The sequence below is a fragment of the Somniosus microcephalus genome, chromosome 8 (assembly GCF_052327205.1).
Source record: "Somniosus microcephalus isolate GS21.2 chromosome 8, FLI_Smic_1.0, whole genome shotgun sequence".
NCBI lineage: Eukaryota > Metazoa > Chordata > Chondrichthyes > Squaliformes > Somniosidae > Somniosus > Somniosus microcephalus.
The window spans coordinates 234,285,290-234,300,843 of NC_140994.1; the positions used below are offsets into that span (position 1 = coordinate 234,285,290).

Genomic DNA, 15,554 nt, shown 5'->3' on the forward strand with positions numbered 1-15,554 from the left:
TGTGGGCTTTCCTTTGATCAAGAGTTCAGACAGCAACTGTATTATAACACCAAAAACCGATGTTGCCTCTTTTAACTGCGTTCCTGTTATGATTCTTGTATACTCGGCCCACCAGAGCCATTCTGCAATGATCTATGTAGCAATGGCGATCTCAGTGGCATTAATTTAGCAAACTCAATCCCTCCATTGCTTTTAATGGGGAAGCGATAAGTAATGAAGTTACTTACTCCATAATTTCCTGGAACATTTGTGTCGTAAATCGGAGCCTGTGACGTTGATGTGCCATTACAATGGTTCAAATCGCCAGGAAACTCCAGGCCTGGCAACTAAACTGAAAGTATCAGTTCAGGAATTTAAATGATTTCAGCACGGAGACTTTAATAAGCACACAGTTAACTGTTAGAATTTCTAAAGTACGCTGCTGGGTCATGCAGTTTACATTTGCACTCTTATCCAACAAGTTACCAAGAGCAAACAGCCATGTAGCCTAGTGTAAGTGGGCAGTTTTCCAGTTGTCAGTCACTTTCATTGGTAAACTGCACTTATCTAAAATGAGGTTAAGCACAGTGACTTTGGCCAAGTTGATGAATTTCCAGGGTGAAAGCTTTTGTATCTAGTTATAAAGGGTAACATTCTATTAGCTTTTTTGATTACGTTTTGTACCTGACCACTACATTTTAGTGATTTGTGTACATTGACCTCTAAATCTCTTTGGACCTCCAGTGTTCCTAGCTTTTCACCATTTAAATAATCTGATTTATCCTTTTTTGGTCCAAAATGGATGACCTCGCATCTTCCTGCGTTGAAATCCATCTGCCACAGTTTTGCCCACTCATTTAATCTATCAATGTCTCTTTATAATGTTATGCTCCCGTCTACACGACTTACTATGCCACCAATCTTTGTATCATCGGCAAGCTTGGATATATGGCTCTCTTTTGTGTTATCTAAGTTATTACTAAATATAGTGAATAGTTGAGACCCAAGCACAGATCCTTGTGGGATGCAATGAGGTGAGTGACCAGTTAGCTTGTTTTTTTTTTTTAAGTAGCGCTGTGTGAGCACGCCTCGCTGCAAAGTGAGGTTAGAAAATCATCTCTCTCTCTCTCGTCCACATCCTGTATCCCTGGCACAAATAAAATTGATAGATTAATTATAAGTTACTGTCATAAGGACTCCCTGAGGATTATAATCAACCAGTTCAGCTGTCCCAGCCTTGGATGGTTTTCAATTTGAGGCAAGCTCACAAAATTCTACATTTTGATGCGGTAGCGTTGATGTATAAACTGATATTCTCACTGTATCTGATCATTGATTTTATAAAAGTTTAATATTCGTAATTCTTTTTAATAAATTGAATAGATTTTGGTACAAATGTTCCATAAATAGTGAACTCTACTTTTAAGTATTTCAGATATTCTGTGCAAATGAAAATGCTTGAAAAAGCTTTGATTCCATTGTGTGGTTATATTTTAGAAAAATGGCGGTCAACTGCCAGACAATAAAATCATCGCAGGTGAACTGAAGGAGTTGCCCGAGCTGAAGAAGTATATGAAGAAAGTCATGCCATTTGTTGCTATGATCAAGGTAAATGCTTAAATCTCAGGGTTTGATGTGTGTGTTTATCCCGAGTTTAGGCACAGTGGCCTAGAAATTCAGTGGGCCTTGCGCCCACTTAGCGCCTAAAGCGGTCTTTTGCGCCGGCAGGGTGGTAGCGCGGAAATTGAGTGCAGCGGTATTGGCGGCGGTAGCCGTTAGCGCTGCGCCGGGACCGATGACGTCATCGGTGTGCGCGGCGGCCCGTAACGCCCCGAAAACGCGCCGATCCCCATATTTATTTGCGCCCGCCTCCTCTGAAGCGGGCGCAAACAGCGAACAGAAAACGGGGCCGTCCTGCTGCCATAGTGGGGCGCTTTAAAGCTGAAGGTGCGGCCGGCCGCTTTTTCGGCGGCTGCCTGCCCGCACCTCCTTCCCCGGCCTCCTCCACCCCCCCCCCCCCCCCCGCGGCATTGCCGGCTGGTTTCCGTGGAGCCCGGCACTTCTCCGTTGTGCCGGGCTCTTTTGCCGGCACTCGCGATCGGGGCTCCGGCCGTTGCAGGCACCTCCCCCTTAAGAGAAGGAGGAGGCCTGCAGTACCGCATCGGGTGGCGCTGCGGCAACTAGCGCGCCGATATTCAGTTGCAGCGCCCCAAATGGAGGCGGGCACACCCTGGTATAGCGCCCGCTTCCGAATTGGGGCGCAGAAGACGAATATACGGCGTGCGCTAATGCCTCCCCGCCCAGCGCTAACTTTTGGGCGCGAGCGAGCTGCCCGCGCCCAAGTGAATTTCTAGGCCAGTGTGTTTGTCCTGGTACAGGTTGAAGTGGAGGAGCCAGAGTCCCATCCCCTAGATGTTTTGGTGAACTAACAATCCTAGATAAATGCATGCTTTAAGTTCATTTTTATGTCTCTGTAACCTTCTCCAGCCTTGCAACACGTTGGGAACTCTTGTGTTCCTCCAACTCTGGCCTCTTCTGCATCTCGAAATCCCCTTGCCCCACCATTAGCGGCCGAGCCTTCTGGCATCGAGGCTCAAAGCTCTGGGATTCTCTGCCTAAACCCCTGCCTCTCCACCTCCCTTATACAAGACCCTCGGTAAAACCTATCTCTTTAACCAAGCTTTTGGTCACCCCTCATACTATTTTCTTTTTTGTCTCAGTGTCAGTTTTTTGTCTGATTGCACTTCTGTGAAGAGCCTTGGAGCATTTTTCTATGTTAAATACACTATGCACGAGAAAATGCATTGTTGTACTTTATAATTGTCCAATTAATTTTTTTATCTATCATCCCTAATTACATATTTTGTTTGACTCATTCCTGAGCAACCTGCTTAGATTTCAACTGTCCCTTCTGGTCTGATATTGTTTGATTAGCTCTGCAACATTATCATAAAATGACTTCTAGTAGAGACGAGAAGAAAACTGCTGGTCTGAAATAAAACAGAAAATGTTAGAATTGTACATCAGGTCAATCAGTATCTGAAAGAGAGAAGGTAGGCTAACATTTTGGGTGGGATCCTTTAATGAAAACTTAATAATTTGTATAGATGTAAAGGGACTTCCACGCACAGGATAATTTATTATAAATGAATACATTATAATCATTGGTGTAATTTGAACCAGAAGTGCGGCAGTGAAGACGCTTCTTTTACAACAGTATGGAATTGGGTGGCTAGTTTTATTTTTGGGGGAAAGGACGCATTCTCGCCGTAGGAACAAACTGCCCATTTCTCTCACTCCTTAATACTGGCGAGCTCTTGGAGTACTACAGATACTTCAAACCACGTGTGAGCGTGCAGCTCCCTCTTTCAGCCTCAGGAGCAGCAGTTATCTCCGAATACTGCAGTGTTTACTTTATTTTTTAACCATAGGAAAACTTGGAGAAGACCGGGCCTCGAGTTCTTGATCTGGAGCTGGAGTTTGATGAACGTAGTGTCTTGATGGAAAACATTGTCTATTTAACAAACTCTTTGGAGGCAAGTACCACTGAAAGAGCTAATGTGGGTCAGAAAAATCAGTAACAAGTGTCCATGATCTGATCATTTCTGAGGAAACAAATAATAATAGCTAGTGATGGGTGCTGAAAGAACTGCCAGCGCAAGTCTGGCTTCTGCCTAGTATTGGGGTGTGCCCTCATGCAATACAAGTACGATGAGGAGAGGAGAGATGGTGGTGAGTGGGTGCTTTGTATAGTAGAGGTACCCTCTGGCAGTTTGGGGAGGAGACATTGTAGCTACTTTATATTTGCTAAATGGAAAAATGTTAGAATATTCCTGATAAGTTTCCAGAGAAACAATTTGAAAGTGAATGTTTCTCGCTTGCTATGAGAGCAGCTATTTACTGCTGCAGAGAGATTATGGGTGATGTGCCTTCAATAACCACAAAACTAGAAGTTATAGACTTTAACAAGTTGGCTTTTAATCACTAAGATCAGAGCTAACATCTCAACACACCGACTGGCTCACAGGAATGAGTCATACAGATCTTGGGATCTTTAAGTAAGAGAAGTCAGGGGCGGAGCCAAGAGCCAAGACCTGGAACCTTCCAGGTTAGTCAGGAAAGAGGAAGTGAAACTATACACTGTGTGGGGGAGGGTAATATGCATGAGTGCAAAACGAATACAGGCAAGACAAACAGATTTCATTACATTCACCCCTTTAGATTTAGTCCATCGGGGTGATGTTTCTTAAAAGTTGGTATAAGTGAGTCTGTCAGGAGGTTTTGCGGTTCTCAGTGATCGGCGCAAAGCCGGTTGGGGTGCCTCTAGGGGAGTGGATTCTGGTTCCTCCGCTGTCCGGGCCTCCGCAGTGTCTTCCAGGTTATCTGCAGTGTCCTCCAGGTTAAAGTTGGGTATTGATACCTCTGGGCGTCCTGTCTCTTTTTGGTGTAGGTCTTCCTCGGGTAGTCTCTCATCGTTCTCTCCGCTCCCCGAGGGAGCGAGGTCTTTTATGGAAACAGTGTCCTCTCGCCCGTCAGAGTATTCGATATAGGCGTACTGAGGGTTTGCATGGAGGAGCTGTACCTTTTCCACAAGGGGGTCCGTTTTATGGCCTCTCACGTGCTTCCGCAATAGTACTGTCCCCGGAGACGTCAGCCACGCGGGTAGAGATATGCCCGAGGTGGATTTCTGGGGGAAAACGAACATCTTTTCGTGAGGGGTAGCGTTAGTGGCTGTACATAACAGAGACCTTATGGAGTGGAGCACGTCTGGGAGGACTTCCTGCCAGCGGGAGGTCGGAAGGCCTTTTGACTTTTTAAGGCTAACGTGACAGCCTTCCAAACAGTAGCATTCTCCCTTTCCACTTGCCCATTACCCCGGGGTTGTAGCTAGTGGTTCTGCTAGTGGCTATCCCCTTTGAGAGCAAGAACTGGCGCAGTTCGTCACTCATAAATGACGTCCCCCTATCGCTGTGTATGTAGTTCGGCATGCCAAACATGCAGAATAGATTACAGAGACACTTGATGACCGTGGCACTGGTCGTGTCTGGGCAGGGAATGGCGAAGGGGAAGCGGGAATATTCATCGATGATATTGAGGAAGTATACGTTACGGTCGGCAGAAGGAAGGGGTCCCTTGAAGTCCAGACTTAGGCGCTCGAATGGCCGTGTGGCTTTGATAAGGTGTGCACGGTCAGGCCTGTAGAAACGAGACTTGCATTCCGCACAGATGCGGCAGGCTCTGGTCATTGCCCTGACCTCCTCGATGGAGTGGGGCAGGTTGCAGGACTTTATAAAATGGTATAGTCGGGTGACCCCTGGGTGACAGAGGTCGTTGTGGAGACCCTGTAATTTGTCCGTATGAATGCTGGCACACATTCCCCGCGATAGGGCGTCTGGGGGTTCATTAAGGGCTCCCGGCCTGTACATAATATCATAGTCGAACGTGGATAGTTCGATCCTCCACCTGAGTATTTTGTCATTCTTGATTTCCCCCCTTTGTTATTAAACATGAAAGCCACCGACCGCTGGTCGGTGAGCAGGGTGAAACGTTTGCCGGCTAGGTAGTGTCTCCAGTGCCGCACTGCCTCCACTATAGCCTGTGCCTCCTTCTCGACAGAAGAGTGCCTGATTTCAGGTCCCTGAAGGGTTCGGGAGAAGAAGGCCACAGGTCTCCCAGCCTGATTGAGGGTCGCAGCTAAAGCAAAGTCTGACGCATCGCTTTCGACTTGAAAGGGAATGCTTTCATCCACTGCACACAGTGCAGCCCTTTCAATGTCCTGTTTGATACTGGTGAAAGCCTCCCGAGCTTCAGCTGATAGTGGGAAGGACGTCGATTTAATGAGGGGTCGGGCCTTATCAGAGTAATTGGGCACCCATTGGGCATAATACGAAAAAAATCCCAGGCACCTTTTTAAAGCTTTGGGATTGTGTGGCAGGGGCAGTTCCTTTAGGGGGCGTAATCGGTCAGGGTCCGGTCCAATTACCCCATCTTCCACCACACAGCCGAGGATACAGAGACGGGTTGTGTTGAAGACACATTTGTCTTCGTTGTAGGTTAGATTCAGCTTTAGGGCAGTTTTTAAAAATCTCGCAAGATTTAGATTGTGGTCTTGCTGGTTGTGCCCGCAGACAGTGACATTGTCCAGATAGGGGTAGGTAGCTTGTAGTTTATTCTCGTCAACCATGCGGTCCATCTCACGTTGGAAGACCGAGACCCCATTTGTTACCCCGAAGGGCACTCTGAGAAAATGGTAGAGGCGTCCGTTCGCCTCAAAGGCAGTGTATGGGCGGTCCTCCGTTCTAATGGGGAGCTGGTGATACGCGGATTTGAGGTCGATAGTCGAGAAGACTCGGTATTGCGCAAACTGGTTGACCATTTCTGATATGCGGGGTAAAGGGTAGGCGTCCAGCTGGGTATAAATATTAACAGCCTGGCTGTAGTCAATTACCATCCGTTTCTTTTCGCTATTTTTAACTATGACTACTTGGGCACGCCACGGACTGGTACTGCATTCAATAATGCCTTCCCGCAGGAGTCTGTCCACTTCCGCCTTGATAAAGTGTCTGTCTTCCAGACTGTACCGTCTACTTTTGGTCGCTATGGGCCTACAGTTCGGAGCGAGATTAGCGAACAAAGAGGGCGGGCTGATTTTTAAGGTTGATAGGCCACAGACTGTGAGTGGCGGCTGGGACCCGCCATATGCTAGCGTGACACTTTCGTGGTGGCACTGGAAGTCCAGGCCCAAGATTACATTAACACAGAGTTCTGGCATCACGAGGAGTTTAAAATCCTTGTAGTCCGTGCCTTTTACAGTCAGTGTTACCACACAGTAGCCCAAAATGTCCGAAGTGTGGGGCTTAGCAGCCATAGCAATTCTGCTCCGTGTAGGGGTTACCGTTAATGAGTGCCACCGTACCAGGCTAGGGTGGATAAAACTCTCGGTACTCCCACAGTCAATTAAACATTTCGTTAAATTCCCGTTTACCTGTATGTCCATCATAGATTTTGTCAACGGGTGTGGCCTGGATTGATCCACCGTGATCGAAGCCACTGTTGGGCCCTGGGCGGCCGTTGAGTCGGGAAAAGATGGCGGACCCCAAGATGGCGGCACGCACGAGGCGGTGACGGAGTTGGAAATCGGATTCCCCCTGCAGACTTTGCTAAAATGCCCCTTTTTCTTACATTTGAAGCATGTAGCGTCCTTCGCTGGGCATCGTTGTCTGGGGTGCTTGGCCTGGCTGCAGAAGTAGCATTTCGGGCCTCGAGACATTGCCGCTGTAGTAGGACTCCTGGGTGAACTTCTGTGTGGGGACTCCGGCGGTGTAGAGCTGGTCTGAGACCTGGATGGGGAAGATGGCTGATTCCAAGATGGCGGCCCGCTCGGCGCGCACGAGGCGGTGAGGGCCGCATGGCCGGAAGAATAAGAGTCAGAGTTTTTCTGGGCCACGTCCAGCGATCGCGCAGTGGCCACTGCCTTTTTTAAGTCCAGGACCTCCTTCTCCAGCAGTCTCTGCCGGATATAATTCGATTTGAGGCCCGTGATGAAGGAATCGCGGACCAATTCGTCAGAGTACACGTTGGCCGTCACGGCCTTGCAGTTACAGTCCCGGACCAAGTCCTTTAGGCCCTGTAAGAAATCGTCCATTGATTCCTCAGGTCGCTGCCTGCGTGTAGCCAGCAGATGTCTGGCGTACACTTCGTTTACTGGCCTCTGGTATTGGGCCTTCAGGATAGTGATGGCCTCCGTGTAAGAGGTGGCATCCCGGATGAACGAATAAATCCGATGACTAACGCGAGTAGTCAGTAGACTCAGTTTATCTACCTCGCTAGTGGATGAGGCCCTCGCGAAGAGTTCGAAGCATTTGAGCCAGTGTCCAAATCGATTTGATGCTTCAGCAGAATGTGGATCCAAGTCCAGACGCTCTGGTTTTAGGAGTCGATCCATCCTAGTATTCTTTAGTGATTAAAATTGATGTGCCTTCAATAACCACAAAACTAGAAGTTATAGACTTTAACAAGTTGGCTTTTAATCACTAAGATCAGAGCTAACATCTCAACACACCGACTGGCTCACAGGAATGAGTCATACAGATCTTGGGATCTTTAAGTAAGAGAAGTCAGGGGCGGAGCCAAGAGCCAAGACCTGGAACCTTCCAGGTTAGTCAGGAAAGAGGAAGTGAAACTATACACCGTGTGGGGGAGGGTAATATGCATGAGTGCAAAACGAATACAGGCAAGACAAACAGATTTCATTACAATGGGCAATGTATGTCACCAGCTGAAATGCATATATGGAAATTATAAGCAGTAACACAAAGGCTTTTTTCACTGGGAGAATTCATTATATGGGTTTTAAGTAGTGATTAAGCACTAAAGGTAACTGCTGTATGCTACTTATCATCCAGCACTCTGAAATTAAACATTAGGAGATAGAGACGTGCAGTAGATTCCTGAGGGGGAGTGGGAAATTCCCATTTCCCTGAGGGGGAAACTGTTTCCAGTGGCAGGAGGGTCGGTAATCAGAGGACACCGATTTAAGATGATTGGCAAAAGAACCAGAGGCGACATGAGGAAACATTTTTACACAGCGAGTTGTTGTGATCTGGAATGCACTGCCTGAAAGGGTAGTGGAAGCAGATTCACTAGTAACATTCAAAAGAAAATTGGATAAATTCTTGAACGGAAAAAATTTACAGAGCTATGGGGATAGAGCAGGGGAGTGGGACTAATTGAATAGCTCTACCGAAGAGCCAGCACAGGCAGGATGGGTCGAATGGCCTCCTTCTGTGCTGAATCATTCTATGATTCTATGTGAACACATAAGGGGGGAGTTCCCAACTGTGAGTGCGGGAGGAAGAGTTGAGATCTGGAGGTGGGACTAAGATGAAAATTAACTTGCCGAAAATGAAGTGTATCCCTGGCATGCATTGTGGCTCTTTGTATGCCAAACTTTGTGCATGCCCACTGCCACTTTTTAATTTAAAGCTACTATCCTGAAATTGAGCTTTGTGGATGCCCCTGCAATGTTCATGTTCTGGACTTTGCGCTTGCACACACAGAATCACAATGCATGTTTGGGTTGTGCTCAATAGACTGGAGTTTCTCTTTAACTGCAATGCTGTAACATTCCCAGGAAAGTTTGATGACCTATATTGCTTCAGCTGCTCTAGTAGAGACATGGGGAGGTTCATGGCAGGGGTGTAATGTTACGGAACTGCAGGCAGAAAATTATTTCTTGGTGACCTAAACCCAGTCTGATGATCAACGAGGATACTTAATGGTGATCTCTCCTCCCCCCTGTCATAGCTGGACCATATTGACGTGTTGTTTGCAACAGAGGCAGATGATAAAATCCGAGAAGAGTGCTGTCCAGGAAAGCCTTTCTGTGCATTTAGAACAGAGGTAAGATGGTGGAATGATGCATTAAACTAAAAGCTCCTCTGGTTATTTAGAACAGAGGTGTGATGTGGGAGAGGGCTGTCCAGGCAGAGGTGTTCTGTGTATTTTACAATAGACACAAGTCCAAGGAAGTTGGTTATATTTAAATAACTGCAGCTTGGAATGTTCCCTGTTCTGAGTGATCCTAAAATATGCAACAAAAGCACCACAGTTGATAACCTTCCAGCATACCAAAAGCCAGGATTAATTATGAGGCTGTACAACCTATTTTCATCCTGTGATTTTTTTTTTTGTGTCCACTTGAGATTTTTACAGCTAGTTTGGTGGTAGAGTTGTAAATGTGTCACAAACTTAAAAGAAGCTCACATGATTCTGCCTTCCCAAAAAAAAAGCCTTCTCTTCCCCCCACTTCCTGCACACACACAACAATTTTTGTTTGAAAGGGTAGGAAGGCAAGCTCCATCCTTTGAATAAACTCCTCCGATTTCGATTCTACTTTGGGAGAAATGCCTGTTCGTGACAACCTTCCCTATAGATGAGAATGAGAAATCACTGAACAAGGAAGTGAGTTGGTCATGAAACTGTGTCATGCTTCCTTTTGACATAATGGTGGACCAACACAACATGCCACTGAGTCTTCTGTCCTGAACTTTGACTGTCCTGTTGCATTTGGGGTTCTGCTGATCACCTTGGAGAGACCCTACAAGCAGGATGTTGAAGTGCACAGCCTTGTTTTGAAACCCATTTCTTGAATTGTTGTTCCTTGCTTGTTCACAGCCTAGTGTGTCCCTGTTCTTGGTGAACCCCCAGCCAGCAAATGGACACTTCTCTACAAGGATTGACATCCGACAGGGTGATAAAAAAGACACTGTAGTTCGAAGACTAATGAAGATTGACAGGGGTATTAAAGGTATGACTGATGAGTTTAACAGTCTTGTTAATTCCCAATTTACACTGTTAATGAAATTATTAGTCAGTATTTTCATTGTTTTAACCCACATTTTTACAAGTTTTAATCCCTGTTTTTAAACCCAAACTACATGCTTGGGGGAGGGGTAATGGACATGCTGCCAACCAACATTCCCATTAAGCTGTGCGACCGCGCAGCCTTTTAGAGGTCCCGCGCTGGCCGCTCATCAGCTTTTAAATGGAAAAAAACGCGCATGCACGAACGTTTGAATGGGCCGTGCAGCCAGTTAAAGGGGCCACGCACCCAAAAAAAAATTGAGTGAATATTGCCACCAACCCCTTGGTATAGACAGCTAACTGGAGATGCATCACAGTGTCCTAGTATGATTTACCCTCTGATGTTTTTTTTAAAAATTGCACCTTGGTTCCTCTCCGCAGCACTTTGTGAGTATCCAGCTGAGCTTGTGAATGCTGTGTGGGCAGTTCCAGGTACAGTCTTGCACTGTCCCTTTTTGTGGTGCATCATAACGATTTGGCAAAGCCACAGTTGTATTAAACAAACACTTTATATGACAATCATTGATTACTTCAGAACAATACTATCCAATTGGGAAGTGATTCATTTTTACTGTGTTTTATAATGTTGTGTTAGATGTAGGATTGTCCTATTTATTCTGCAATTTGTTCTTTTTAGAATTAAGTATTTTACCCTACTCTGGGCAAGATCAGTTTGGAGCTTTAATAAATTGAAGCAGTGTTTCAGGGAGATAATGGAGAGTATTTATTTTTAATTCAAATGAAGTTGTTACATATTTAACTTTGAAATTAGATCAGTGAGCTATAAACCCGACAAAAATCAGGGCTTTTTGTCAGGAATGGACTTGTGTTCAAGGGTTGTCGCCACCGCTCCTTACTATGCAGACGTCTATCTATGCAAGCCTTTATTAAAGAGAAGATCAGATTGCACGTCAACTCATGTTCATTTTGTTTTACATAAAATGTACAGCACCGAAACAGGCCATTCAGCCCAACTGGTGTATGATGGCATTTATGCGCCACATGAGCCTCCTCCTAGCCTCTTCATCTAACCCTGTCAGCATAAATATTGTGGCAACAAGAGCAGGTCAGAGGCTAGGTATTCTGCAGTGAGTGTCTTACCTCCTGACTCACCAAAGCCTTTCTACCAGCTACAAGGCGCAAGTCAGGAGTGTGATGGAATACTCTCCACTTGCCTGGATGAGTGCAGCTCCATCAACACTCAAGAAGCTCGACACCATCCAGGGCAAAGCAGCCTGCTTGATTGGCACCCCATCCACCACGTTAAACATTCACTCCCTCCACCACCGGCGTACCGTGGCTGCAGTGTGTACCATCTACAAGATGCACTGCAGCAACTCGCCATAGCTTCTTCGGCAGCATCTCCCAAACCCGCGACCTCTTCCATCTAGAAGGACAAGGGCAGCAGGCGCATGGGAACACCATCACCTCCAAGTTCCCCTTCAAGTCACACATCATCCTGACTTAGAAGTATATCGCCGATCCTTCATCGTCACTGGGTCAAAATCCTGGAACTCCCTCCCTAACAGCACTGTGGGAGTACCTTCACCACACGGACTGTAGCGGTTCAAGAAGGCGGCTCACCACCACCTTCTCAAGGGCAATTAGGGACGGGCAATAAATGCTGGCTTTGCCAGTAACGCCCACATCCCATAAAAAAACGAATTAAAAAAAATATCCTTCTATTCCTTTCAACCTCATGCACTTATCTAGCTTTCTCTGAAATGCATCTATGCTATTCGCCTCAAAAAATATATAATATATGACATGGATATATTACATTTGTGCATTTTTGATGGCTATCATAAAAACAGAATACAAGAGGGATCAATTAATAATCTACTTGTACTCCTGTTTACAACTTCAATGAATGAATAATAAGCTTGTATTAATACATAAGCCAATCAGTGCTGCTTTGGCAGATAGCTGGGAACTGGTCAGTTGATGCATGAAAGATGCTGTGAGAGAAGGGCCTAAATCAACAAGGGAAAAATAACTTTTGGTGTAATCGTTTTAAAAAGTACAATAGCTCCAATACATAAACTGCTAGTTTTAGTGTAACTCATTGCTCCCTGTGTATTTTTAATATTTACTAAGGGTGATTAAAATTAGTGATAATCAGTATTAGTTGTGAATAAACTAACATTTCTCAAAACATATGTTGGGGGAACTTGAGATATTTGCTGAACCAGAGAAGTGAGGAAAGCTTTGAACCGAGGCATGTTACTTGTAAGCCTACACAAAGCATACTCATCCTGGATGAACTTGTTCTCACATTGAACAACTTCTCCTTTGACTCCACTCATTTCCTCCAAATCAAAGGTGTTGCTATGGGTACCCGCATGGGTCCTAGCTATGCCTGCCTTTTCGTGGGATATGTGGAACACTCTTTGTTCCAGTCCTACTCGGGTCCTCTCCTTCACCTCTTTTTCCGGTACATTGATGACTGTATTGGTGCCGTTTCCTGCTCTCGCCCTGAACTAGACAATTTCATTCACTTTGCCTCCAATTTCCACCCTTCCCTCACCTTCACATGGTCCATCTCCGACTCTTCCCTTCCTCGACTTCTCCATCTCCATCTCTGGGGATAGGTTATTGACCCAACATTCACTACAAGCCCACTGACTCCCACAACTACCTGGGCTACACTTCCTCCCACCCCGCCTCCTGTAAGGACTCTATTCCATTCTCCCAGTTTCTCCGTCTCCGCCGCATCTGCTCCGACGATGCCACCTTCCACACCAGTGCTTCCGACATGTCTTCCTTTTTCCTCAACCGAGGATTCCCCTCTACCGTGTCTGTTCTATCTCCCGCACTTCTGCCCTCACCCCTGCCCCTGCCCCTCCCTCCCGGAACCACGATAGGGTTCCCCTTGTCCTCGCCTTTCACCCCACCAGCCTCCACATTCAACGGATCATCCTCTGCCATTTCTGCCACCTCCAAAGTGATCCCACCACCAAACGCATCTACCCCTCCCCTTCCAGCATTTTGTAGGGACCGCTCCCTCCAAGACACCCTAGTCCACTCCTCTATCACCCCCAGCACCCCTTCCCCTTCGCCTGGCACCTTCCCATGCAAGCGCAGGAGATGCAACACCTGCCCCTATACCTCCCCCCCCTTCCCACTGTCCAGGGCCCCAAACACCCCTTCCAGGTGAAACAGCGATTTACTTGTACTTCTTGCAATCAAGTATACTGTATTCGCTGCTCACGATGTGGTCTCCTCTACATTGGGGAGACCAAACGCAGATTGGGTGACCGCTTTGCGGAACACCTCCGTTCAGTCCATAAGGGTGACCCCGAGCTTCCGGTTGCCTGTCATTTTAATTCACCGCCCCATTTCCACTCAGACCTCACTGTACTCGGACTCTTGCATTGTTCCACGGAAGCTGAGCGTAAGCTCGAGGAACAGCACCTCATCTTCCGATTAGGCACTTTACAGCCTTCCGGACTCAATATCGAGTTCAACAATTTCAGATCATAACCTCGGCCCCCATTACATTTTTACTTATTTTTTATCCACACCTTTGTTTTGGCCCTTTCGCCCCCCACCCCCCCTTTTTTCTCTTCCCACATGGCAGCTGTCTCTCATTCTGCCAGCGCATTTCACACCTAATCTAGAGCCGTCTTTTGTCTCCACTAGTCCTATCACCATCTCGTCTCATTTTGAATACCTCTTAATGTCTCTTCACTTCTCTTTTGTTCTCTTCCAGCCTGGCCTTTTAATCTATTTCATTTCCTGTGCTTTTTCAGCCTTGACAAAGGGTTTGACCCGAAACGTTGACTTTTTTTTCTCCACGGATGTTGCCTGGCCTGCTGAGTTTTTCCAGCATTTTCTGTTGTTATTTCGGATTTCCAGCATCTGCAGTGTTTTGCTATCATAGTCATCCTGCCAGTTTGTTGAACTAAAATGCCGATTTTTAATTGTACAATGACATGAAGTCCATTGCAACAGAGTAAAACCATTTACCTTTCTGTTTTTCAGATCTTGCAAGAGTGAAGCTGATGAGGTATGAAGACCCTGTACTGGGCCCACGACAGGTTCCAATCCTTGGGAAGGAATCCATGGGTAAAGTGACCATTTCTGAGAAAGCGTCCTTTCACATAGACCTGACTGCGAAGAAGATCCACCTGACTGACAATGGCTCGAAACTTGATGTGGGTGACAGTTTGATCTACCTGGTACATTGATGCGCAACAGAATAAAGCCCTTTGTCTTCACCTCAGTTGTCAGCTGTAATACTTCTTGATTGACATTGACCTTTCTGCCATCATCTTTATATTTCATTGCAAACATTATACATTTTAATTAATACAAGTTAATTTGTAAATGGTTGAAATGGACGAATAAAGGGAAGTAAGAATACTGCTATGGATGTTTTGTTGATTACTTTTTTGTGTGGTTCGCCCGCAAATTGTTCTACAGTAAACTCTTGTTTAAACGGCACTTAATCATCCGGAATTCTTTAATAACCGGCAAAATTCAGGAGTAGGTTTTGAGGCTTACACCCCAGAAGGAACGAGGCAGTAGTGTCCCGAAAATGGTGGGGAATGACTTACCAATTGTGCCCGCCGTCGCTGTGGGCGCTGCAATCTTCCCCGCACAGTATCAGCTGGCCCTCCAGCCAAAGGGGAACCCAAAGGTCAGTTTTACTGTGTATTTGTGGGGCCAGAATAAGCAGGTGTGCTCCTTTTTGGCTTTTACAAAACCAGTTTGGGCCATTGTCACTCCATGTCCCACCTCCCCTCCTGAGTTCGGAACACCCCCACAGAATTACCACCTTCTGGTCTGAGGTCGGCCGATATATAAATTGCCTCGGTAGATATACCTCACCGTTATCCAGAATATTTAATCAACCGGCACCATCCCGGTCCCGTAGGTGCCGGATACGAAAGAGTTTCCTGTACCTGGAAACAGGGAGTCACAAGTGGGGGAATTAAGACGGTTCCCAGAAGACTGTGCGGGTGTTGGTCTCTTGGAACCTGCTAGTAGGTGGTGGCAAACAAAATGGAAGCACTAATCTGCCTGTTCCCTGCCTCTTGTGAGAAACTGCCTTTAATTGAACAAAGTTCTGAGACTACACTTGCGAAGGCACCAAGATTGGTTGCTGGATGTGGCTTCATTATGATATCGTTGAGCTTTCGGATCCTATAGATTCTCCCCATGGTAGAAGCCCATGGAGTTGAGGGTAAATTATTGACCTGGTTAGG

General features: G+C 46.3%; 1 protein-coding gene across 2 annotated transcripts in view; it reads left to right on the forward strand.

The window, feature by feature from the left end:
- Nucleotides 1-14,715, forward strand: part of lars1b (leucyl-tRNA synthetase 1b) — a 65,251-nt gene extending 50,536 nt beyond the window's left edge. For both annotated transcript variants that reach the window (XM_085995794.1, XM_085995793.1), the window contains 5 exons: nucleotides 1,477-1,587; nucleotides 3,411-3,515; nucleotides 9,286-9,381; nucleotides 10,156-10,288; nucleotides 14,329-14,715. In XM_085995794.1, coding sequence (XP_085851920.1) covers nucleotides 1,477-1,587; nucleotides 3,411-3,515; nucleotides 9,286-9,381; nucleotides 10,156-10,288; nucleotides 14,329-14,534 — 651 coding nt within the window. In that variant the 3' untranslated portion in view covers nucleotides 14,535-14,715. The remainder of the gene's footprint in view (nucleotides 1-1,476; nucleotides 1,588-3,410; nucleotides 3,516-9,285; nucleotides 9,382-10,155; nucleotides 10,289-14,328) is intronic.
- The last annotated feature ends 839 nt before the right edge of the window (nucleotides 14,716-15,554 follow it).